The following is a 27,995-nucleotide window of genomic DNA, read 5'->3' on the forward strand; positions in this document are numbered from 1 at the left end:
TGTGACGAATCTGTCACCGTTTAACATCTGCTGGAAATCCAGGTAAAACTGTCTGCGTGCACGCGCGCGTCCCCAGTTAACATGATCCCCAGTTGATCCGTAACAACGGCTCTACGTGCACTTTCTCCGGGGATTGCCAAGGGATTTCAATGTTTGGCCCGTTCTTTGTAAGTATCCCATATTACCACTGTCTTTCTGTCTCCTAATATGGCAAAAAGATGTTAAAAACGACTACCCGAGACGTTTGTGTGCCTGGTTCTAGTGTAGCTGTGAAAGCTCGCGTTCAGCCGGTGAAGGAGCTCGCGAGTGTGGCAGCCATTTGCCCGCGTACGTTTGAACGGAAACTCCGTAATCGTCTTTTATTTTTTTTTCACGGTTGGACGGTTTTAACCGGGTCAGGGACGGTTTGACGCTCATTTCTATATTTGTTGATTTATGGAGGGTCTGGAGTTCTCCTCAGTCTGTCTAGCTCTCCTGTACTGCGCTGGCTAGCCGCTTGCTAGCGGTCTCATCTTCAGCCAGAGACAAGAAGTTACTCGGACAGCTTATTTACCGATACACTTGTATCACTATGTTTAGATATATGGTTAATTGCGGGTCTGAACATAATATTTAAGGATTACTTGGTCATTTTCACTGTTTTACCGGCTGTGAGGGTCAATGAGGGTGCGATTGAATTGTTAGCCTGGGAGCTAACGTAACGTTAATGTTATTAACTGTCAGTTCAGTCAGATAACACTTTATCGTCAAACTCCAGAATGTTCCTGATTTCAGTGGCTCAATTGTTATGCAAAGCGTGGAAGATTAGAGTCCTTAATTTTAGATTTTTGTTGTTGTTGTAAGTTACTGTAACGTTACCACAAACCTTTCCAATTCACGTGTGTATAATTGGTTTCTTCATATTCACGTTTGCTTTATTTTAACTGTGAGTCTGACATATGGTAAATCTTTAAAGCCGACCCGTGTCTTTGATCATTCCTGTATCCAGCACCTGGTTAAACTGTAAGCTGATGATCCTCCAGCATGAGACCTCTCCTGAACTGCGTAGTAAACTAACTTAGCTGCTAAACCGATAGTTTTTAAATGCCATGCTTGTAGTACAGAACAGGTAAGATGACGTATGGGGGAATCTGAATTAAACCGGTATGCTTGATATGACCCAAGATTGTTGTATGGTGCCATGTGTAGTATTTGATGAGTCACCTGGCGTCATGCTCCACCTGCTCATGTGTAATCAATACCAGGAAACCGTACAGGTCTTGTAAGAGGTTTATGCATTGGCTTTGAGGCGGCACATTGGAAGTTGTAAACTTGCCAAGATGGAACAAGTCTGGACATGATTTAGAGCTTAAGGTATCTGCGTAATATAAGCTGAGAAATTTTAATAACATGCCAGGGTGTCTTTTTTGTTGTTTTTTTGTTTGTTTTTTTCTGTTGCATGGTGCGGCTTAGTTGAGACAGGACATTGGTTGTTTGAAATCCTGAAACTGTGACAAGGTTGCTTTTTATCGTTTTGACCTTGCCTTATCTACATATTTATTGGACAGGTAACTTATAGGCCTCTGAATATAACAGTGTGGCATTTATTTCACAATTTAAATATTATAGCCATATGGGCATTTCATTGGTAGTTTGACTTTGACAGAATTTTTGTGTTTACTACATTGGGACAGCTTTAAATGAATGTGAGCACAATAACTTCAGTAAACATGAAATATCTATCTATCTATACTCTAATATTTTTTTAAATTGAAATATCATTACATAACTTGCAGATCTATTTTTGTAACTAGGCTACGTGTTATCACATTAACAGCCAGTCAGTGTTTAACTTTACACTGGTTTAAGTTTCATGAACCTTGAGGAAGTACACAGCACTTTGATAAGTTATAATAAGTTGCTGATTTGCTGTATCTGTTACATTTCCAGGTGTTGATTCAGTTTCAGTAACGTTTGATTTGCCTTTACTTTTTTTTTTCTAAAACAAGTTGGAAAGTGAGTAAAACATTTGCCTTAATGGAGGAGATGTTTGTTCATTCCTCAATTAAATGGAGCTGTGTGTGAATTTCATCCTTATTCTATTTTCTTATGAAGTGCTGATTTTTTTATGCACTTATCTGTGTTCAGTCAGGACAGTGGATCCTCTCTGTGATGATTTCTGGCATCACTGTGCTTTGTACTTCCACACATCTCTGTCCCATATTATACATAATTGAATGCATCATCGTGACTTGTTGCAGTCCATAAGTATAATTTATGCTGCTCACAGAAGATGGACATAATCAGCATGGTGCTAGTTTCGGCAAGTCTGCTGAAACCTTTCTCATTGTTAACTAACAAAGACTATCATATGAAGGCCTGATAACCTTTAAAAGATGCCTTTTTTGAGGCCTGTTCGGACCATATTTATAGCTTGTTTGGCATTTTGGGCTGTCAGTAGCCACTCTTACTGGGCAGCATGTTAAATGTCACTGGTAGCAGTAGTTCACAGCTTGTTAACAAACATGGATCGAGTTGTGCCTCACAGCAGGCTTTCTTAAAACATCTACACAACTGGCAACAGCATGACTCTCATTCCTCCCACTGTCTTTTCAGCTTGTCTGCTTAAATATTGAAGGACTGTTGTACCCTTTGAGCCAGCATTGCAAGCCCAGCAGGAGCGCGGCTAACCCTTGATGAATGAGTGTGGTGCTCGCCACAGTCTCATCCTGACCTGCAAGACATCTGCTCCCTCTGCATGGCTTCGATGCAAGCTGCATGATGTGGCCTTTGAAAAGGCAGTCAATCCTCAAGATTGTGTTGAATAACATGAACTGTCTGTCTATTGTTTGAGTCTTTCTATTAGGTTTACAGTCACAGTGCTGTAAGCTTCAACTTGACAGGAAGTGGGCAGGTTTGTGGCAGCATTTACAAGAGCCACCCTCTTAGTGGAGTTTCCACTGAACTGCTCGTCTTCCCTCAGCGCTTCAACACAATGTGGTGTTTTGTTTTTTATCACACCAGTTTCATCAGTCAAATTGCACAAGCTGATAAAGAGTAGACATTTTTAAATGCATTCTTTATTATGTTTTTCATGGTTAGCTTTAAACAAACATTTCGTAAAGGTCTAAAATTTGTAAATCTACGAGTTCTATGGGAACCAGAGCTTCTAGTGACTGCTGCGGTGATGCAATTACTACCAATCAGCGATTGGCTCTTTTATTTAGAAGGAGAGACATATTCTGCCCAATTGCACGTTGCAGTTTCTCCCATTCATAAGTAATAGGAGTGAACTGTCTTTCTATTAGGGATGGGCATTTTTCAAAAATATTGTATTTGAATATTTGGGCTCATAAAAATCGAATATTCATTTTATTTAAATGATGTTTAACGAGAAAGACGTTGTTTTAAAAATAACATTTTCACCATTTCTGAACAAGCTTATGATTAGGCAATATACACAACAAGCTTCATGTTGAGAAAAATCAATATTTCTGTTCTTAATCAACGAAACTTAAGGAAGTATAGACCATATGCACCAGAGAAACGAGCGCTCAGCCATCTTTAGAATATTGTCTTTGAACTTTTTTTTCAAAACCGTTTGCGTTTTTGCGGTCGCTCTGTATATTTCTATGGCACCGCTGTCGAGGAGTAATTCGCTTTTGAAACGGATTTATTAAATGTAAAGTTAACGAAAGTTATCATGAGGGTTGTAATATTTAAAGCAGATGTATTGTCTTAACAAATGTCAGTCGACCGGGAAGATTTTAAAACGAGTCGTTCATTCAAAAATACGCAAGATCCCTGTGAAAATACAGACCGGAAGACAAAAGACAACGAGTGCAGTGCTGAAAAGGGGCGGAACGTAGTAAAATTCGAATAGTATTTTCTTTTTTGAATAATAAGATAGAAGATTTGTGCACACTACGTTTTTTTTATCTATGTAGTCTTTAGCATGGTACATAAGCTTGTCAGAAGTCGGCAACCTTTTTGTCGTGAAGTGCTATTTATAAGTTTGTTAGTTACTCACAGTGCCAATATGTTTGAAATTTGTCAAAATCCTTTAGTTGGTTTGTTTTCGGATTTAAATTAGACTTTGAATAACAAATTTCCAATGGGATCTCTTAATGTGTTTTTACTGATCTGATAGCTATCCGATTTGTTAAACTGTTCCATTCACACTTGGCCACATAAATGTCTCTGTAAAAACAAATATAAATCTGTTCTTCAATTCCTGTGCCATATGCAAATTCAAGTTCACGTCAGTAAGAGCAACAGATATGAGGTTTATATTATTTATCAGCTAATTTCAAGCTCAAAGACCACAATAGGAGAGAGAGCGGCTTGAGCACTGTTAAGATCATTTAGGGTGTGTTCACACTTGGCAGGTTTGGTTCAATTAAAATGGACCCTGGTGCAATTGACCCTTTGCAGGGAGCTTGATTGACAGGTGATCTGACTAATCATACTTCGCCATCTGTCATTTTGTTGGACAAAGTAGTCAGGAGTTAGTAGATAACATGGGAGAATTTGAACTTGAAAAACGGAGTGTACTGACGTCTTTCCGCAGTTAAAACAACATTCCTTATGTTCATTCATGTTTATTTGATGCTATAAATTAACTAGAAGGAAGAGATGATCGGTTCACGAGCAGCTTTAACTGAGGCTCTACAGCGATCTGACAGACACATTAAAGAGCCACAAAACAGTATTGTTTAAATTTCTTTTTAAAAATGACCAAATTTGAAAGGTGAGACTTTGTTTAATGCGTTTAATATCAAAAGTAACCTGGTCTGTCCTGTCTGTCAGCGTGTTGTCAGTCTCCTCTCTGCTCCGCAATGTATTTTTCACTGCGTGAGAACATGGTGCGGCGTAGCTTGTCTTTGCGAATGGTCAATTGCTCTGTTAGTGCGGTTAATTTGAATAAGTGTGAGCAGTGAGCACTGCCATCCAAACCCTGGTGAGCACCAAACAAGCGGACGTCCGAGACTGCTAAAAAGATGGGTCAGTTTCCAAACGAACACTGGTGCAGTTCGAATGATATATGAACACAACACGGACCAAAGACATGTTAACAAGCCAAAAACAGGAAGATTAGACCCTAAAAAGGACAGAATGCTCATGCATATTGTTTATTTCTCGTCATCGTGATGTTGCCTATCACAGTTCGGTACAGGCATCAGAACCTCGCTGCAGTTCTTCGTTTGTGTGTGTGACGGAGGGATTCCTGCCACTGTTTTGACACCTTTACACATTTTATAAGCTCTTCACAAGTTCTCAGCTGGTCAAAATATGCAGGCTATACGCATACAATGCATAGCACACACACATTGTTTTGGATGTTCGGTAAGTTCCATCTTAAAATAGGCAATACATCATAAAAGCCGACCAATCAGATTGAGACCATATCCCTATGCCTTTGAGTTTGGTATCTTTTTGTTCGGTGATAAAAATGGCTAAACGCTAAGTGGACCAGGACAAAAAGTTTTATTTTGGTCAAGACTGAGTCAGACCAAATGAACCAAGTTGCGCTTCAAGATGCGACGGCAAACTTTCAGTTTAATTTACAGTGGATTGCTCGTTGATCTGTGGCGATGTGTGTTGCAGCAGCGCTCGGCACGTTTGTTTATTTTTTTTTAACCATTTTTGGAGGAGTAAATTTACATATGTGGCTTCAACAGTCTGGTGCATTTACAAGTGTCCAGTTTCATCTAGAATGCGAAAACACCTGGTCTGTTCATGATCTGATAGCTATTTGATCAGAAAATGCATGAAGTGAGTTTTCAGAGTTTTCAAAACATTGTTGTGTGTGTGGAATGTTTAATAGGACTATATAGGCTACTTGGTTGACTATTTCAGAAATTTATAGCATTAACTTCTTGGTAACACTTAATGTTAACTAACCATATCGCAAACTGCATTAATTAGCATTAACTAATAATGAACTGCACTTATACAGCATTTATTAATCTTTGTTAATGTTAATTTCAACATTTACTAATACTTTATTAAAATCTTGTTAACAAAGATTAACAAATACAGTAACAAATGTATTGCTCATGGTAGTTAATAGGGGTGTAAAAATACATTGTCACAATGTATCACAATACAAAAAAGCATCAATATGTATTGTGGATAGTGACAATATGTATTGTGTATAATTTACCCAAAATGAAAATTTCTGTAAAAAGAAAATCAAGTTTTCAGAGTTTCAGAACTACATTAAACTACTAGCCTATATATAATGTATAATAATGCAATGGGGGGAATATGTATGGCTCCTGTTAATGCCAAATGTCTTGTTACCAGTAAAAAGTGACCTACTTTTATAAAATATTGTTTATAGATCTAGTTTAGTGAAAGAGCGCAAACATTTTTGTCTAAAATAATTCTGTATTTTCAGCTTCAGAATCATGAATATTTTTATTCTGGTGTCACTACGGTCATGTGCATTGGGTTACCAGCACCAAGTCTATTCAAGCCTATTCAATGTAATGCTAAATTTAGCATTTTAATCAAAAGTAAATTTTTAGTTAACTTTTTATAATATATCTTGGAGTATCGCAATAATATTGTATCGTGATATGTAACGAATCGTGACATGAGGTTATCGTTTCACACCTAGTAGTTAATACATCAACTAATGGTAACTAATGAACCTTATTGTAAAGTGTTACCAACTTTTTTTTTTTACAGCCAAGCACAACAAATTCAGCAGAACAAACTGTAAGCTGTTATTCAAATGGACTCAACTTGTGTGCGCTTAATGCGCAGCGGACGTGCTAACGGTTTGTCAGAGGTCCTAACTTAATCAAACAAGCTGTTACTATGAGGAATGATTACCTTTAAATGTAGATCTGTTTGCAGGTGCGAGATACTAGCGTACCTTATTGAATTCATTCCCTTTTAAAATGGCATCCTTTTTTGAGAAATATTGTGATTATGGCAAAGCCCAGCACAATAATGATGATGGCTTCGTTCTGGCTGTACCTTTATTGCCTTGTCTGTTGAGTGAGATTACTGCTGTGCTGAGCCCCTGGGTTTGGCAGCAGATTTCTCCATTTCTACGCTGTTGTCTTTTTGATGCACATTTTCATACCAACTGCTTTCAGCATAAAAATGGTTGACCTCTTCCTTGGATCTGTGCAGGGAGCTGATGTCATTGTCTATTGGCCCAACCCATAGTAGAGACGCACGATATATCGGCCACCATATCGGTATCGGCTGGCATGTGTTCCTTTTCAACGTTATCAGCCCGATACGAAAATTTGGCCAATATATTAAAGCTGATAAATAATGGATTTTTCCTTCAGCTGAGACACTTCAGATGCTCACTGTTCGCCACAATGATTTTGAATTGCTTGAAATATGATTGGAATCACTAAGTGCAACAGTTAAGTCTGTCATATAGGCTATATAAAATTATAATAAGAACATTATAATTATTATTATGCTTGGGATGTTGCTTTTAATGAGGCTTGTTTTTGTAATCAGGCACTCAAAAATTATAATAAGATTTGGATTTAGATTTATCGGTCAATATACCGGTTACCGGCTTTCAAATATAAAAATGATCGGTATCGCCCCAAAATGTTGATATCGGTGCATCCCTAGTCGGCAGACTTTGAACATCGTTTATCAGGCTTTGCGTCAGTACTCAAGACTGGGCATAATAAAATACATTTCTATGTAAAGGGAGTTTTTTGTTCCTTTTTGTTGCTTTGGGCTGGCTGAATGTCATGACTGCCATAGATACAAAAAAAATTAATCCATGGTGAGTAAATGAATCTATGATTCTTTAGCACTGGTGAGAGACTAGTGAGGAATGCAGACAGACGGGCCTCAAGAATGTGTGTGGCATTCAGTGTGTACCTCAGGTGTATTTATAGGCCACTAAGTATGCTTTACACAGATTTTTATTTTTGGCCTTTGAGATAAAGTGTGCCGCATTCTGAACTGGTAGTCCTATTTAAACCGCTTAATAGCTGCTTTAACTTGATGACCCTATGGTCCATTGGTTTTTTGATGCCCTTTGTCTTTTGTTACTGTCTGCATGGTGTAATTCAGGCATGTTTATGCGAAAAGAGCTACTCTTAGCAACTTAAAACAACACCTGGAGAGATGGAGCATTCATTCTTAGTGTTATCCTGTCTCAAAGCAGGACCCATATTTCCTCTCCTTTTCTGAGAATGGCACTGGTGGTGGCCTCTTTAATGTTTATTAATACTCAGAATTCACACTCTGGGGTTCCTCCATTTTACAGGCAGAAGGAGCGAAGTTCATCCTTTAGGCCTATGTGTCTGGTTTTCCAGTGTAACATGACGACTTCACCTTTATGGTGACTTTAGGTGTGAAATCCTAGTTTTTTTTTTTTTTGTCAGTTCTCGGTTAGATATTTACCCGAGGAGCCGTTCAGTGTTTAAAGGAAAAGAGTAATATTTCAACCCAGGACTTTGGCTGTAGGTAAAGCTCTGTTAGATTAAATCTCACCTTAATGTCAGCATGAAATGAGACTGTTTCTTAATGCATGTGAATTATCTTATTGTAAGTTCATCCATGCATACATTTAATAAAAAAAAATGACAGCATAATTTGAAATGAAATTATCATAACTTCTTCTGGTGAAATAACAGATTTCTTGCTGATGACATATGCCGGACTTCAATCGTTCAGTCTTCCCAAACCCCGCCCCTTTCTTACAATTGACTTCAAAACTCTCATTCAGATCTGCTTTCATGCAATCAACAAACGATGGATTGATTTATTTTATTTTTCTCAACATTTTCATTATGTAATATTACGAAATATAAATGACAAATGTTGCTTTTTTTAATATCCCTGGAAAAATCATTGTGAATATTTAATGTATCGCTCAGCCCTACCTGTACGTTATCAGCTGAACAACATTCCGTTTACTACTTGTTAAACAATGTGAATCTCTTTATGGCAGTGCCAACAATACAGTGACACCTGCCCAGCCAAACCTCTTTTTCTGTTCTCGAGAGTTTCAACAGACTCAGCTTTTCATCTGTAACTAATGCCCTGGAATACAGCAAACAAAACTGAAAGTCTGTGGCGGTGTGTATTCAGGGAGCTTAATGCAGAAGCAGTTGTTGCTTATTACAGTTATCAGTAAAGGAATGTTTACCTCCCTTCTCAGGTGTGCATTTGTGGTGGCCCAACTTGATCCAACTTGCTTTTTCTCACCAGTCCATACCATTTTAATTAAAGCATCCTGGGAGCTGGTATATGATTGCTTGTGGCATGGCCTGTGGAAACCTGCATGGCTGTGTATTAACCTTTCTGGAACTGATGTAAAGTTCACTGCTTGTGGAATTTGCTTAATGGCCTCAAATCATTCCTGTCTTGCTTAGGATAGACTTGGGCTTATCTTTTCTTATCTAGTTGGAGAACTCGGGCGTTTGCTCTTGTTTTTAGTTGCCGCTGCACTTTCTCTCGTGGCTTCCACCACAGGATGGTGATTACAAGAAGTCAGGCAGATTTGAACAGGTGTATCCTCACGTTTCGCTCCCTCACTGCTTGGTATCTTCCGCATACTTTGCAGTGGAAAAGGGGTAGAGTCTGACAGCGGTGCATGTTTGAAGCTGCGGAAGTTCTAGTGAGTGTGACATGACAAGTGAAGCACTTTTGTGGTAAAGTGCGGCAAGTATCAACACTTGTGTAAAACACAAACACGCATGTTCCCATGCAGGATTCATGTGATCAGTATGCTTGCCATTAGAGCGAACGTCAGAAAACTGAAGTAGCAATCAATGGCATATCTCCAAAGAGTGCTTGTCACCTGAATAACATTTTTCTTGTACTTGCATACATCTGTTCTGTGTAATTGGGGTGAGAATAGCATGCGTCAGTGCTGTCGGGGGAGTTTTTCTGTGAATTGTCAATGCATGGGTGGATGTTTGCTCTCAGCAGGGTGGAGTGCATATGCGTGTGCCAATTATGCTGTGTGTTGAAGGGATACTTGCAGTTTAAAAAGACACTGTCTGTGCTGAAGCAAAGAATAAGTCTGGAAAGTGTTTACCAGTACTATGGTACTAAGTACACACACACGAGTTTGGGGTTGTTGTAAGATTTCATAATGTTTTTTTTTTTTCAAAGAAGTCTCTTTATGCTCAGCGAGGCAGCATTTATTTGATCAAAAATACAGTAAAACTGTTGCATTGTCTTATATTTTTACGTTTAAAAGTAACGTTTTGTCATTTAATATTTTAAAATAAAATGTTTATTCAGAAACCATTTTAATTTTCTGAATTGGTGCTCAAGAAACATTTATCATCAATACTGAAAATAGTCAGGCTACTTAATATTTTTGTGGAAATCGTGATAATTTTTTTTTAGAATTATTTGAATAGAAAGTACAAAAGAACCGCATTTGTTTGAAATAGAAATGTTTTGTAGCGGTATAAATGTATTTAACACTTGCATTAAATTGATCAGTGATAGTAATTTCTTACTACTGGAAAAAATGTGACCCTATGTTTACATATTAGAGATACATTTGAAGGCTATACAATTGCTTTAACTTGTTAATACAACCTTGTGTGATTCTAGCCAGAGGTTTGAGCACAGCTCTTATCTTTGGCTTTCTCTGCATCGCTCTCTCCGTCCCTCAACCCAAGGCCTGTGATCTCACAGACTCATTCCCCAACAGTTGTGAAGGAGAGGGGAAGGCCTTGCAACTGACTCTGAATACAGGTCAAGCTTTGAGTCAGTAGTTCAGACAGAACTTAAGGGAAAAAAAGAGGTGTGTTTAACAAGTAGAAATAATTGACCAATGAAATCAATTGTTGCATTCTAGTATTACTCTATTTTCACTTTTGTTTTCCATCAAATGACATTAATTTCTCATGAGTGAGTCAGTTTGTTGCTTTAATCTTGGCCTATTTCTGTGTGTTCTGACATCCTGTGCAATACATCCGCACACAGACCCTTTGGCCCATATCTAGTGCAGGTTTCTGACTGGATTTATCATGGAGGATGAAAACACAGCCTCAGTGTCCCAGCTGGATTTGTTCCTCAAATCAGAGGGATCTGAGAAGGATCATTGCTTTGCTTTTGGCATATTAGCCATTCAAAAGCCCTGTAATCTGTTTCGCTGGCTGAGGAGCATTCAGATGATTTTGGCAGGGTTAGCATGTTCTCAGATGCTGCTTTTAGATGTTTTTGTTATCCCTAGCCCCTATTTGAAAGCCACAAATAGTTAGGTTAAGTTATATGTACACATTAACACTCATTAGACCTCTATTACACTAGTGTTTATATCACAACATGAGTCACACTTTCCTGCAACTGCTAAATTCCAGCAAATGCATTTCGTAGTACTGCTAAATCCCTAAAATTCCTTCACAGATTCTCGCCCCTGCTCTTACAGAATGGGATATGCTCAGTCACGCTACGTAAAACTGTCCGTACCGCCTCTATCACCTGTTTGGGCTGCTGTGTTCCCAGATAGAGCGCTCATTATCACTATGTACACCACTCTCCTAGATTATGACAAGAGCAGACGAATGGCCTTTCAAACTTTCCCAGCTGCGTTGGGTGGAGGGAAAGAGGGTTGAGATGGAGGGGAAGAGTAAATGGAGAAAGATAGACAGAGCTCTGTACCCAGTGACCTCTCGTCTAGATAACATGCAGCAGTATTTCACAAAACAGTGGGCAACATGAAACTGTCATTTCTGAGAAGTCTTCCTTTTTCCACTACTCGGCTTGTTCATGCACAGAGCAGCTGATGTGTGTGTGTGTGTGTGTGTGTGTTTGTATATGCGGCGGGGGAACTGAGCAGGGTGTACGTGTGACACAGAAGAGGCTTCACACTCGCTCGCCTCCGGTGTTAAAGAGAAACTGAATGTCTTACCGGACAGTTCCAGTTCTGCCTAGTTTAAACGTGTGACCTCTAAACGCTAGATGTGTCTTGTGAGAGAAGATTGTGAGTAGTGTATTGCCAACTATGTGATTACCTAGTGACTTTAAAGGCACAAAGATCCCTGTGATCTGTTTTCAAAACTTTATAATTTTTTTCCTCTGCCATTTCTTTTCTCTCTTTCACTTCCTGTCTCACTTGCACTAATTTCTTCCCCATCTGTTCTGGTAGTAGCAATTACAGGAGTGGCTTGCAAATGCGGTTCTATGATTTGCATGAGTTCCTGGTAAAAGTAGAGCAGAAGGAAGTAGAGCCGTCATAGGAACACCATTTCACACAGCTGCATCCCTGATTGTATAGCTTTTCATAGAGCTTTTTATTGGTATCGTTTACACTTGGCATTTGCATGCATTTTGGGAGATCCTATCACCAATGAAGTGAACCTATGGGAAACACTGTAATACAATTACAGTGAACCTTGATCCTTGACTCCTATCTTAGTTTAACCTATCAATCTTCACCATCAAGCTTAGTAACACAGCTGTGCCCTTAACAGTGCAACAGTGAAAAGGGACCCTCTCAAGCAGTGTCGACATAAAGCGACATGTTAAAAATTCATATCATAACAAAAATAAACCGGTATCGGTATGAACTGGTATACTGCCCAGCACTAGGGCTTGGTTAAAATGATGGATTTCTCATTCTGAAGAACCGACATTGAAATATCGATTATTAGTATATAATAATCAGTCTATGCTGTTTTCAGTTGATGAACGAGCAAAGCTTTGTCACGCGCCTTCCATCCAATAAATCATAATAAATCGTTGAAAACAGTTTTTGCATTTGTCAATGCCCAGCCATACTGAATACAGGTGTAATGGTGTCAAAAATATTTGGTCTGAAATAACTCTGAGCTGGTGAGGAATAAATCTCCAAGTTGTATTTGTAGTGTAGACATGATTGTTATCAGGGATGCATCAGAACTAGGGCTGGGCGATATGGCCAAAAAAAAATATCACGATATTTTTTTTTATATCAGTCGATATCGATAATTATCGATAAATGTCAAATCTTTATTTATTTCAAGTTTAAAGACAGATTTGTACTCCTAAGTGAAAGCTGTAGAAACCAGAGCGTTGTGTTTTTAAACTACTATTTATTGTCAGAACAAATCATGACAAACACTTGCCAAACAGGGGAACATTTTACAAATCCGAGGTAGAACATTCAAACATTTGTCATTTTTCCTTAAAATAAATATCTTTATTTCAGTAGTATTAGCTTGAGTTAGGATGCAGATTTAAATATAGCTGCAAGCAGCCATTACGGGGCCAAGCGCAAAAGCAGACAACGAGATATGCCTAAATGGCTGAAAGTGTGAGACAAACTGCAGCAAGGAGCAATTAAAGACATTTAAAGATGAATTTTGGCAAAATGGTTGAAAAATCACATACAATAACTAAAAGTATGATTATCACTTTCGACCAATAGGTGGCGCAGTTACGAAACTGATGTGATGTGGTCAGAGTGAAGTGACAATGACACATACAATGTTTGGTGTCAATATGTCAAGGCATTGCAGATATAAAGCCTGAATAGTCATTTTGGCATCATGCCTCAACTTTGCCACTGCGGTATACGAAAACGGTTTCGTCTATCGACACGAAATCCATAACTTTTACTCGGCACGGTCTAGAGATGACACGATCCGATTTTGGTGAAAATCGGACGTTCGGTCTAGGAGGAGTTCGAAAAAGTAGGTTTTAAAAGAAAATAAAGATGGCGGACAGGAAGTTTGGCTGACTATGGCAAAATTGGTATCTATGTTTTCAGCATAACCCAAGGAATCTATTGAGATCAGTGTCATTACTATAGGCAAATTTATTCAAAAGTTATTAGCATTTTTGGAAATTTCATTATAACTTTTGACCAAAAGGTGGCGCTGTCTCATACATTTTTGAGTACCTTTAGGGCGTTGTACTGATGACCCATACTGAGTTTCGTAACGATACGTTCATGCGTTCGTAAAATACAGCATTTTAGCACATAATTCAAAATGGCCGACAGCCAAAATGGCCGATATGGGAAAATTGAATATCAGTCAACTCAGCACGACGCCCTGAATCTAACGAGACCACTTTTGTGATTTTTGGACAAACCGTTCAGAAGTTATAAGCAAAAACATAAATTCTTCATATCTCCGGACCAGTAGGTGGCGCTGCGCCGAAACGCAGCATGTAGCCTCAGGTCATGCTTGTGACGACATGTACCAAATTTGGTCTGAATCCGATAAAGCGTTGTGGAGATACGGCCTTACGTCTGTTTTCGCAATCGCTACGTAAAATTTATTTGCGCGGTATTCGAGAACGGTAATTCGAATCGACTTGAATTCCATAACTTTTTGTCGGCACTGCCTGAAGATGATCTGGTGCAATTTTGGTGAGAATCGGACAAACCGTCTAGGACGAGTTCGAAAAAGTAGGTTTTTCGGAAAATTCAAAATGGCGGGAAAACTATTATGACGGAAAATGACGTCATATGGTCCAGTCGAATCGTCGTGAGCTCAGGAATCAGAGGAAAAAAGAATTTTGTTTCTAGCCCTTGTGGTTCAAAAGTTATTAGCATAAACATGAGTGAAACTTTGGACAGCTGGTGGCGCTAGAGGGAATGAGTTGGAGACTCCAAATTTGCTATGGTGATAGTTCAGGCTGTCCTCTATCACTGTGCCAATTTGTATAAGTTTCCCGCAAACGGTTCTATAGGCTGCCATAGACGCCCAGTCGGAAGAAAAAGAAGAAAAAGAAAAAGAAAAAGAAGAATATAGCTGCAAGCAGCAATCACCGGGGCCAAGCGCAAGCAAGACGACAAGACGTGCCAAAGTGGCTGGGAGTGAGAGATCAACTGCAGCAAGGAGCAATTGAAGACATTTAAAGATGAATTTTGGCAAAATGGTTGAAAAATCACATGCATTAACTTAAAAATATGATCTAATAGATTATCACTTTCGACCAATAGGTGGCGCAGTTACAAAACTGTTGTGATGTGGTCAGAGTGAAGTGACGACGACACATACAAAGTTTGGTGTCAATATGTCAAGGCATTGCAGATATAAAGCCTGAATAGTCATTTTGGCATTATGCCTCAACTTTGTATCTGCGGTATACGACCATGGTTTTGTCTATTGACACGAAATCCATAACTTTTACTTGGCACGGTCTGGAGATGACAAGATCCGATTTTGGTGAAAATCGGACAGTCGGTCTAGGAGGAGTTTGAAAAAGTACATTTTAAAAGAAAATAAAGATGGCGGACAGGAAGTTTGGCTGACTATGAATAAATTGGTATCTATGTTTTCAGCATAACCCAAGGAATCTATTAAGACCAGTGTCATTACTATAGGCAAATATATTCAAAAGTTATTAGCATTTTGGGAAATTTTGTTACAACTTTTGACCAAAAGGTGGCGCTGTCTCATAATATTTTGAGTACCTTTAGGGCCTTGTACTGATGACCCATACTGAGTTTGGTATCGATACGTTCATGCGTTCATAAAATACAGCATTTTAGCACATAATTCAAAATGGCCGACAGCCAAAATGGCCGATATGGGAAAATTGGATATCAGTCGACTCAACATGACGCCCTGAATCTAACGAGACCACTTTTGTGATTTTTGGACAAACCGTTCAGAAGTTATAAGCAAAAACATAAATTATTCATATCTCCGGATCAGTAGGTGGCGCTGCGCCGAAACGCAGCATGTAGCCTCAGGGTATGCTTGTGATGACATGTACAAAATTTGGTCTGAATCTGATAAAGCGTTGTGGAGATACAGCATTGAGCCTGTTTTTGCAAGTGCTACATAAAATTTATTTGCGCGGTATTCAAGAACGGTTATTCGAATCAACTTGATTTCCATAACTTTTTGTCGGCATAGTCTCGAGATGATCTGGTTCAATTTTCGTGAAATTTGGACCAACGGCCTATGAGGAGTTCGAAAAAGTAGGTTTTTCGGAAAATTCTAAATGGCGGGAAAACTATTATGACGGAAAATGAACCCTTATGGTTCAAAAGTTATTAGCATAAACATGAGTGCAACTTTGGACAGTTGGTGGCGCTAGAGGGATTGATTTGGAGACTCCAAATTTGCTATGGTGATAGTTCAGACTGTCCTCTATATGTGTGCCAAATTTCATAACTTTCCCATCATGCCTCAACTTTGCCACTGCGGTATACGAAAACGGTTTCGTCTATCGACACCAAATCCTTAACTTTTACTCGGCACGGTCTGGAGATGACACGATCCGATTTTGGTGAAAATCGGACGTTCGGTCTAGGAGGAGTTTGAAAAAGTAGGTTTTAAAAGAAAATAAAGATGGCGGACAGGAAGTTTGACTGACTATGGCGAAATTGGTATCTATGTTTTCAGCATAACCCAAGGAATATATTGAGATCAGTGTCATTACTATAGGCAAATTTATTCAAAAGTTATTAGCGTTTTTGGAAATTTCATTATAACTTTTGACCAAAAGGTGGCGCTGTCTCATAATCTTTTGAGTACCTTTAGGGCGTTGTACTGATGACCCATACTGAGTTTCGTAACGATACGTTCATGCGTTCATAAAATACAGCATTTTAGCACATAATTCAAAATGGCCGACAGCCAAAATGGCTGATATGGGAAAATTGGATATCAATCAACTCAATATGACGCCCTGAATCTAACGAGACCAGTTTTGTGATTTTTGGACAAACCGTTCAGAAGTTATAAGCAAAAATATTAATTCTTCATATCTCCGGACCAGTAGGTGGCGCTGCGCCGAAACGCTGCATGTAGCCTCAGGTCATGCTTATGATGACATGTACCAAGTTTGGTCTGAATACAATAAAGCGTTGCGGAGATACAGCCTTACGTCTGTTTTCGCAAGTGCTATGTAAAATTTGTTTGTACGTTTATCAAAAACGGTTAAGCGAATCAACTTGAATTCCATAACTTTTTGTTGGCACTGCCTGAAGATGATCTGGTGCAATTTTGGTGAGAATCGGACAAACCGTCTAGGAGGAGTTCGCAAAAGTAGGTTTTTCGGAAAATTCTAAATGGCGGGAAAACTATTATGACGGAAAATGACGTCATAGGGTCCAGTCGAATCGTCGTGAGCTCAGGAATCAGAGGAAAAAAGAATTTTGTTGATAGGCCTTACGTTTCAAAAGTTATTAGCATACAATTTCTGAAACTTTGGACAGGTGGTGGCGCTAGAGGGAATGAGTTAGAAACACCAAAATTGGTGTATTTGATGTTGGGAATGTCCTCTATCAGAATGTCAAACCAAAACAACTTTCCCGCATACGCTTCTATGGGCTGCCATAGACGCCCAGTCGGAAGAAAAAGAAAAAGAAGAATAAGAACGGGAACAGATACAATAGGTGCCCGCACCTTCAGTGCTTGGCCCCTAAATAAGAACGGGAACAGATACAATAGGTGCCCGCACCTTCAGTGCTTGGCCCCTAACTATATACAATTTATGTTCATTAACAAAAACAGTAGCCTAACATCTGTTTAAAAAAAGTAACAACATTATTTTTATTTGGTAATGTAATATTCTTTAGTTTTATTAAAAGTAACCATTGGCCATCCAGCATCATGCATTTAGATCATGATAACCACAGATAAAATGTAACTTTATGGTATTTATGAAAACCAGTAACGTTAGCCTAAATACATTATTAAAAACTGTAATTATATTCCATTAGTCCTTTAATACATTGTCTACATTAATAATATTATACAATTATATATATCCCACATTTCATGGGTAACGCTGCCGTTTGGACTTTGAGCCGAGCGGATAAACGGTCCGTGTGGCGCGCGGTTCAAATGAGATTCGTTCCGCTTTTGGCGCAAAAACTTTATCGAACTCTTGATATCGTTTTATCGAGAAAAATTATATCGCGATAATTATCGTTATCGTTTTATCGCCCAGCCCTAATCAGAACACATTCAACACATAGCCTATCAATAAACTAAAACAATTGACTTGTAATTAATGGCAATTCTTTTATCTAGCAATACTTTTCCTCTATTTCTTCTATACTGATATTGTATAGATATTTTTTTTATAAATGAGTTCATGTCCAACAGTTCAAAAATGAAGAAGCAGGCCATCTATAAGCTCAAACTCTCACGCTTTCCAGTGCCTTCAGCTGGATGACGGCACTGGTTATGGGCAGCCCCTCATTTATTTTTCGGCTACGTACTGACTGACACACTTGCCTGTCAGTTTCTATGAAATGGCCGCTTTTAGGACCCCGGTAAGCTTCATTTTTCTTTTCTTTTTTACATTTAGCATTTTTAAGACTGTCTTTTTGGGCTCGCCATCTTCTAACATTACACTCTGACACCGTATTTGGCTGCTTAAAGAGATTTGTTTGACTCCACTGCCTTTATCAGTCCTGGGGGAAACTCATATTTTTTTACTCATATTTGGGGTGTATTATTAACAAACAGTTTAGACCCCGAATATAAGACGACCCCATTTTTTTCATAAAAACATTGTCTTATATTCAGAACAATACGGTAATATCAGGTGTAAACGGGGTCATTGTTTCATTTGCTACAAGGCCATGCGGGACCTGTCACAATAGCCATCTCTTTCCACCTGTCCTATGCCTTTGTGTAGTTGTTTCCTTGTGCCGCTCAATTATCCTGTCTGAACCATTGGTTTACCCTCTGGCCCCTGGAGAAGAGAAAAAAAAAAGCACTTGTGGTTTTCTAGTCTTGAGCAAGCTTTTAGCTCTGCTCCTCTTTTGATAAGATAATCACTTTCCTAGTCTTGCTGCTTTTTCTCTCTTGAAGAGGCCACTTTATCTTTTGTGCCATCTATTTAGCCTCATCTGTTGGATATAGCGTTTGAGACTGCCTATTTCCTTCTGAGAATTGCAACTTGTTGACAATCTAAGTCTTCTGATGTTCCTTTTTTTGAAATCGTGTCTGTCTCAACATGTCCAAGTCTCGCATCATGAAGACTCTCATTGTGTGTGTGCTGTTGTTTTTTTCTTTTTTCTTAATGTGGTTATTCAATCTGTTGCAGATCAGGGAGCCAAGATGACTTGGTTACTTTGATGGGTGTCCTTTTATTGTGGATGGGGGTGGCGAGTCGAGGAGAGAAGCGTGGGACTGTGAAACAGTTGAGGCTGTTTGAAGCTTTGCCTGACTTTAATCCTTGCGACTGCCTTTTGAGATTTCAGAAACTCAGGAGCAAGTTCTCCCTGTATTGTCCTTTTTGTGCCCTTTTTTATCTCAGCCTTTCTCTTTCGCTCTCTACCCTTCTACCCCCCTCCCCCCTGCCCCATGTACACTACTTTTGATTTGAGAGAGACTGCATTTAGAGGCAAGCCTGCTATTTGCATGAAACAGGACATTGTGCTCCATGCCAAATCAGGAAGTAGGTGTCTTGATGTCCTAGACTGGCTGTTATAACCTGTCTGCTTCAAATTGCCTTTCTCAATGAGACAAACATGTCACTGGCTTATGCAGCTGCAAGGGTGAATCATCAGTCCGAGCTGAGCAGTACTACTCTTAAGATGTTCATAAGGATTTAAAGTATGTCTAAATGATTGTTCAACTAAAGATATCTCATTCTGCACTCACTGTGTCTTCTTTCTCCCTCTCTCCAGTGTTTCTGTGTTGATTCGGATCACACATATATGGCGTTTGTGACCGTCTGCGGAGAGTTCTGCCAGGCTCAGCACCTCACCTTTGTGGACAAGTGAATTGTTAGGCGCCCGAGGGACTACGCTACCCAGAAGCCTCCCTGACAGCCAGCACACTGGGTCCAGTCTGTCTCTTCTATACCCTTTTGGGATCCTGTGTAGTCCTCGAGCACGCCAGCCTCACTTCCTTCCTACAGCTTTTTCTCCCGTAGCCAATCATAAACTCTTCTCCTGAATGGGGTAATCTCAATTGTCTCAATTGGATGACTGAAGGATAGTCTCCCTTTTTCTTTATTTTCCTTTCAAGTTTCTCATCCTTTTTTTTTTATATACATCCTTTGAGCATCGTGGACTAGATCATCCTCCTTCTGGCTTTTGTTTGTACTTCTAGTAGTCTAGTGTCCACTCACCATTGCACCCAATATATATTTTTTTGTCTATTTATTTTTTTCATACTGCTGAGATCTGAGCCAAAGATTTTTTTTAAAGAAACAAAGGAACAGGAGTTATAAGTACTTCATTGTAATTGTTTTAAAGACGTCTTGCCAACATGAACCGCCCTGCCGCTGTTGAGATTTCCTATGACTGCATGAGATTCCTCATCACACACAACCCCACCAACTCCACTCTCAACAAGTTCACTGAGGTAAGGGAGCTGTCTGGATCCATCTTTTGTGAATCAGCTTGTCACGAAAGGGGAAACCCAAATATCTTCTCTTACACGTTTCGCTCTGCCTCCCTCCTTAGGAGCTGAAGAAGTTTGAGGTGAACACACTGGTGAGAGTATGTGAAGCCACCTATGACAAGGCACCAGTGGAGAAGGAGGGCATCCAGGTCCTGGTGAGTAAATCTAATTGAAGATTTGAAGAACAGTATTTAAAGGGAAAAGGTGCTCATTTTGTCACACTGAATGACAGTGCTTTTCTGCAAGATGGTTGATAAAAAGGATACTACTGAACTCCCAGTAGTAATTCACTGGTCCTAAAGAGCAACTATTAGTTACTTCAACTACTTCAAAAAAATCTTCTGCGTTAGATTAAACTGAGAACGGTCATAGCACTTGCATTTTGTTGTCCTACTGTTAGTTTAACTGCTTCTATTGTTCTCATTTGTAAGTCGCTTTGGATAAAAGCGTCTGCTAAATGAATAAATGCAGCTTACGTTTACTTACTGTCAAGCTTACTTGACATTATCTTGTTCTGACCCTGCTGGAAAAGCCTAGATAGCCAGCTGGATGCAAAAAAAAGTTGGGTGCAAGTTCTACGCTGGGCTTAGCTACGCCCAGCCTTCCGATAAATATTTACACCTGTTGCAAAACTAAAACTACTGCAACCAGTCGCAATTACACCCAGCGTAGATTATGTGCATCCATGCTGACACATTCTACAGCAGTTATATTAAGATGCCGTTCAAACTTTGCTTTTAATAAAGAACTGAATTGCTTATTACTTCATAACAAGTGAAGCCACAGCACCATCTAATTTAATTTCAATGTGTAAATGTGGCCTAAAGAATCAATGTTTTTATATCTGAACTCCCTGTTCAATGCAAACGTCCAAAGCATTTAAATTAGGGCTGTCAAACGATTAAAATATTTAATCGCGATTAATCGCATTAATGTCATAGTTAACTCGCGATTAATCACACATTTTTATCTATTCTAAATGTCTCTTGATTTCTTTTTGTCCCATTATTTTTTTCTCATTTTAATGCTATTATCAATATGGAAAAGTGGATCGGCTTGCTTTGTGCAAATGTTTTTTATTGAAAACAAGATTGGCATATACTGTTCAATTCCACACTGACATTCTCACTTGGAGCAAATAATCTCTCACACAATGTAACTCTGTCCATCAATAAAAGGGTGACAGAAATACTGACGAGGAAACGTTACTGATAGTGACGAGTGTGCTGAGATCGCATCAGCGGTGTGTGTGTGTGTGTGTGTGTGTGTGTGCTTGGCCATCAAGTGGTATTTCAGACAGGACGTGCTGCGATGATAGCTCAGTTCACAACGACAAAACACACAGATCACTTTGGTCTTGTCAACTAACCCATTTGGCAACTTTTTAAAAGTAAACTTTCCATTCAGAATCGTATTGGCATCCATTTCGGCGTCTCGCGCTCATCATTCATCCACTCAAAACGTAACGTTAAAGAGGGTCGCAGTCGCACACCGGACGAGAAGCGCAGCGCCGCGTATTTAAAATCCGAACACATTATTCTCTATGAGTGCACACACCAGCGGCGCCATTCTGCGTTTTTATTGCTGGCCATAAACGGAGAAAGTGCGCGTCCGATGTGCTAGACGCGCTCAGTTGTCCTAGATGCGGCTCGGCGCAGCGCTTCTCGTCCACTCTTTGGCGGCTCGCAAGCCCAAACAAGTGTGTGCGGCGTGCTGTTGTTTTGTTTTGTTTCTGGTCTAGCTAGATCCGGTGTGGCGTTGCAGTTTTAATAACGTTACTAGTTGCTGCAAAAGCATGTGACAAAAACAACAAAGTTTGCTAGGCGTTAAACTCGCGATAAAAAAATTGACGCCGTTAACATGGGTTTGCGTTAACGCCGTTAATAATGCGTTTAACGCACAGCCCTAATTTAAATACTTATTTAAAGTCTGGAATGGTCTCTGCTTATTAAAATTGTGAAAGATACATATAAGCCTTCTGCAAATATTGAAGCGCTCATTCTGTAATCTGAAATACAGACTTGTATGGTGTGTGATTTAACCATAAACATTAGTTCATGTCCACAGTAACAATTAATTCACATACATGAAATGAATGTTTTCCGTGTTGAAAACACTCTTAATAATTTAACATACACAAGCTTAAATTATTTTGATAAGCATCTGTAGTGTACCGTGAAATGAGTTTTCCGTGTCTATTAAAATCAGATAAAGTCATGACTTTTCACTTCCCACCTATCTTTGGCTAGGCGTAAGATTTTGTCTCAGCCGATTCTACTTAGGGCTTAAAACGCATTTTATGTCCAGACTAGTCTTTCAACTGTGTGTACGTCCAGCTTGTGCATCCAGCCCCTGATCACCTGTATCTCTGCTATATCTGAGGATTAAGTCAAGCCAAACATTTCTCCTGTAAAAGAGGAAATTTCCACCCCTGCCTTTGTTCCATTTTATATATTTGATCATTTTTTCCCTACAGAATATTATTTGAAAATAATAAGGAAGGAAAGGTGTTAGAAGGGGAACAATATCCTTACTTCCTTAAAAAGAAGGTACAGAGCAGTTTAAACTCTACAGTCACGGTAGGGTGGTAACAGTCAGCATACAGTGTTGTGTGTGATATATGGCCCGTGGCATCTGTCTAACTCCAGCTGTAACTCAATACCTGAGAAAAGATTTACATCCCTGCTATTCAACACTGTACCTCGACCATTTTTCTTTGGAAGTGGCTCACTCACAATTGACGGGGAATGGCAAAATGGTTTGATTGGGAACAAGGGATTGCATGTATAAGAAGTATGGTAAGAGAGAGAAGCTGAAGCTGTTTGTGGGTCAGCATGAGCACAGCGGCCCAGACAGCTGCACAGACACAGAACTGCCAGCCAGTCTGTTTCCATTATCTGTTATTCTCGCCCACACACCCTTTCTCTTTAACATTCCCAAGCACCAAATCTTCTCACACGCTCAGATCTTGGGATATTCAAAGAGGAAATTGAAAGCAGACCTAGATAACTACATAAAACTGCTGATAATTAATGCAGTCCTAAGCTGTGTTTAGTGATGCAAATGGATTTACCAGAAAACCACCGTACTCCCTTAGGATGACATTAGACTTGTGCGTCATTTCGGTGAACCTGATACATCTTGCCCCGAACTCCCCTCTGTCCTCTCCACTCCTGACAGCTCTCCTTATTGATCTCATTTTGCTAGCTTCACATTATATCTTTATCTCCCAGGTCTGTGCGTCCTCTCCTCTGTCTCCACATAGCTCTCTCCTCTCAGGCCTTTCTCGCTAGTTGTGTGGTTTGGCTGGGAGGAGTCCAGATCTCTGTGGCCTTCTGCCTAAAAACAATTCATGAGAGCGTTCTGCTCTACAATGCTTTGCTCCACAAGCAAGTTCTGCAAGGCAACATGTAAAACTTCTCAAGTTAATCAGCTGTTTCACCCTGTATGTTCCCTCTAATGCTCTGAAATGTTTACAAGACATTAAAGCATTTAGTCAAAATCTAAACTGCTGTTTGTTTATTCCTGTTTTTTTTCTTCATGATTGCAGGACTGGCCCTTTGATGATGGAGCTCCGCCCCCCACCCAGATCGTAGATGATTGGTTAAACCTGCTGAAGACTAAGTTCCGAGAGGAGCCAGGATGCTGCGTCGCCGTTCACTGTGTTGCAGGGTTGGGCCGGTAAGTCTTTTAACAAGATTTTTTTATTATTATCATATTCACTGAAACCGACACCATGCTCCGACAGAACAACATAAATCAGCTGGTTTTAGAAAGAAAGAAAAAATGCGCTTCTAGCTCCACCTTGAGCCTGTTATTTGTTTTGCAAAAATCCACTGCTCCCGGTTCTTCTGGTCCAATCAGCGCAGGGCTGTGTGAGATCTGACTGTCAATCACAGTTCGTGCACACGCCACAGATCCCCCCTCGCGCACGTTACAATATCACATGCACCCGCCTGAAGTTCGCATGTGTGTTGGATTGTAGGAAGCGTGATGGCGGAGAGAAAATCTACTAACAAGCTTCCAATTCCTCGGTTATCAACCAGAGCTAGGAGGTCCAAAACAACCAAGGAAAAGAAAGAGTACTCCATGGTGTTGATCGATGCTAAAGAGACGGGCGCGTTCACAGAAAATCTGGTGCGCACAAACTCGATGGGGGGGTGCTCTGTGGTTGTGGGGGAGGGGCATGAGAGTTGTAAACATTAAACATTTTGGCTTAGTTTCCCTCAATCTGCCAGACTTGCCGACTGCAGCTTTAAGCACATTCACACACAGGTGAACTTGAAACCTGCCTAATTTTACTGGACATCTAGTTAAGACCGAGTTGATTAGTTGCTTAAGTAACCCATGTCTAGTCAAAAATACTTAGTTGTGTAATAAGTACACGTGAGACCCAATTGTGTTTTCTTCAAACACTTGCTAACTTTTGCATATTTAGCACTTAGTCTCTCTCAACTTTTGTATAAACCCGCTCACACACACACACACACACACACACACACACACACACACACACACACACACACAAACCCAGTGTCTCAACTTGAGAAGTTAAGCATCTGTGACCTGCTGGTGTTAGTTAGGTGTAACCTACATTGTGGGCAGTACTGTGAACTCAGTTCTCTCGCATTCATTTTCCTGAGCTCAGTTTACACCAGTTCTTTTAGGGACAAACAGCAGCACCATTTAAAACGAGCCTGTGGTCGTGCTGCTCTCCAAGCGTTGAAGTGTTTTGTTGTTGTTTTGTGAGAACTCAAGTCAACTACAGACTGCCTTCTCAGCTCTTTACCTCTTTTTGCACACAAACAGCTCAGAATAGAGTTTTCTTTGTGAACACAAGCACTCTTTGTCTTTGAGCTCCCAAAGATGGTATTGTTGTTGATGCAGGTGCAAAAATCATGACATGAAAATGGATATTTAGGGCCCGAGCACCGATGGTGTATTGGAATAGCTGTTTATTTTGAGTAGGGTTTTTTTTTTTTTTTTGTCATTAAGCTACAGGTTTGCAAGTTGAGTGAAACCTTGCTTTGTATTGAAATGAAATCTGTTTTGTCTTGTTTTCATAGAGCACCTGTGCTGGTGGCTTTAGCCCTAATTGAGACTGGAATGAAGTATGAAGATGCGGTGCAGTTTATAAGACAGTAAGTTTGGATCATTTGTCTTTGATTATTAATTCTGACATTCTAACTTCTGCTTTAAGGTTGGATACACAACACAACTTTTTAAATATCTGAACCCATTTTGAAACGCTAGGCATCACACATTTGACAAATTTGTAAATGGTTACAGAACAAACTGAGCATCATACACTGAACGATGGAGGATCAGACACTACCAGACTTCCCGAAGTCATTCCGAACACAAACTTGCACAGAAACATGCTCCTCATTGCTAGGAGACGCATGACCGATGGAAACGATATACAGATGAAACTCGAAAAATTTGAATATCGTGCAAAAGTTCATTTATTTCAGTAATTCAACTTAAAGGTGAAACTAATATATTAAATAGACTCATTACATGCAAAGTGAGATATTCCAAGCCTTTATTTGTTATAATTTTGATGTTTATGGCTTACAGCTTATGAAAACCCTAAATTCTAAATTAGAGTATTGTGAAAAGGTTTTCAAAATTATAACAAACAATGGCTTGGAATATCTAACTGCATGTAATGAGTATATATGATATATTAGTTTCACCTTTTAAGTTGAATTACTGAAATAAAATAACTTTTGCACAATATTCTAATTCTTCGAGTTTCACCAATATTCTAAAAACTGACCAAAATATCAAACAGGTTTGATATCCTTTGACTGGATGGAGTCAAATACCCCTTTCACACATTCAGTCTTTATTGGTAAGACTGAATGTGTGAAAGTCTCAAATTACCATTTAAAGATGGGTTTTTCAAACATTTTCAAGGACCTTTTCAAAAATTACAGTAAATCAGTTCTGGCAAATTTCCGGAATGAGAAGTTGGAACATTACCGGTATGATACTATATATGAGAACAAAGAATATGATTACCAGCATGATGCGTACGAGGGCAGGACATGCTGACCTAAGAAGTTTGCTTTGGGCCAATCATAAAGCCCTGTCGGATCTGCTTACAGAAAGCTCTGCCGCTTTTAATTTTTTCTTTGTAAACATGCTCTAGACTGACATCTGACCATTTTGCCGCATCTTATGCTTAAAACTATGCCTATTTTTCCAATCATCAGTCTTGTCGTGAACGGCACGTGTTCATAATTTGTGTTATTACCAAAATAGTAAATCTGGCAATTCATGTGTGAAAATCTGAAGCTTAAAAATCTGAGCCTATGCCCATCATGCACTACATAATCTGTCTATCCGCAGTGCAGACTAGCTCTGGCTTTTGGCATCTAGTGAAACTAGGAGGAAATTATTTGGGTTAAAGTTGTGTATTCCAGCCATTGGTAGATTTTAAACTGCACTCATGTTAACTTTTTTTTTTTATTATTATTTTTAGGAAGAGACGTGGAGCCTTCAACTCCAAACAGCTTCTTTACCTTGAAAAATACAGACCTAAGATGCGTCTGCGGTTCAAGGATGCCAACGGTCACAACTGCTGTGTCCAGTAGTGTCATTCTGTCTGTCAGTCATACAAAACAACAGTGGGAATTTCAACCAGGGTAGAGGGGAGCAAAAGCTGTGGGTTATAATTGTGGTGTTTTTTTGTTTTGTTTTTTTGGTCAAATGAATCATGGCTAATCGATCACAGAGATGTAATGAATGAACGCTGATCAATGGATTCACCAGCAGTATCAATGCGAAGGGTCAAAGCACACAGATCAGCCCATAAACCTGGTTGGTTGACCAGCGTTAACAGTCACGGGCAAGAATATACACAAGTTCCCCTGATTTCCCAAATTTACAATCATGGGATGACTTTATTTTGTGTTATTTCAGAACGAGTACTTTGAACCATGATGAAAAGATTTACAATTGTAAAATGCTGTCATTGTTGATTTTTATTAAGACTTATATTTGTTGGGCATGTTCCTTTTTTATCATTTCTTTTTTTCTTTTTTTTTAGCATTTCCACAGACAATAGCCAATTTTGTTACAGAAACAACTCTAAAGTAGGCATATGATATTTTTGCACAAAACAAAATTAAGAAGTTCCTTTCCAATGCAGCAATTGCCCCCTTGAAATCACTTTTAATTTAGGGTTAGCCTAGGTTTTAAATATGTCAGCTGTATTTATTCACTATAATTAGTGTCTTGTCAGGAGTGTGGGTGGGGTTAGGACACTTCTTTCTTTCATGGAGCCATGTTATTTTCTCTTGTTTTCGTAATCTCTGGGGAGTGCAATATTCTGTCCAGCTTAGAAAAGCCCTCACCCTTAGGACCGTCCTACACCAAAATTCAAATGCAGGAGGACACTTGGCTTGTCTTAGGTACTCGCTTTGTATAGCTGCTCTTCGCTGGCTGGTCAGTAAAAAAGCTTTACCGTTGACCTGGCTGTGACACGCACACATAATGTGTAACTTAATCTGTCACTCTACTGTTCAGCCCTCAGACACTGAAGGAAGTGAGAGGCGGGAGACTGGTCAGCTCTGGGTTTATTTTATTTTCATTTTACTCATTGTGCCCATTTTGAAAACACCCCCACTTCACCTTGGTTTTAAGACAAATAAATGAATTGAAATTGATTCTGGCCTATTTTCATTGTGTGTTCCTTCCTGTAATATGTGAGCTATTTACTGTTCTTGGTGG

The 27,995-nt window shown here is 39.4% G+C and overlaps 1 protein-coding gene across 1 annotated transcript; it reads left to right on the forward strand.

The window, feature by feature from the left end:
* The first annotated feature begins 99 nt into the window (after positions 1-99).
* On the forward strand, positions 100-27,931 carry ptp4a2b (protein tyrosine phosphatase 4A2b). The gene is made up of 7 exons (XM_079590776.1): positions 100-167; positions 19,535-19,810; positions 20,108-20,216; positions 20,318-20,410; positions 23,806-23,936; positions 25,322-25,396; positions 26,746-27,931. The coding sequence occupies exons 2-7, from the start codon at positions 19,806-19,808 to the stop codon at positions 26,855-26,857; spliced, it is 525 nt and encodes a 174-aa protein (XP_079446902.1). The 5' UTR covers positions 100-167; positions 19,535-19,805; the 3' UTR covers positions 26,858-27,931.
* The last annotated feature ends 64 nt before the right edge of the window (positions 27,932-27,995 follow it).

This window comes from Phoxinus phoxinus (genome assembly GCF_949152265.1).
Source record: "Phoxinus phoxinus genome assembly, chromosome: 19".
Lineage (NCBI taxonomy): Eukaryota > Metazoa > Chordata > Actinopteri > Cypriniformes > Leuciscidae > Phoxinus > Phoxinus phoxinus.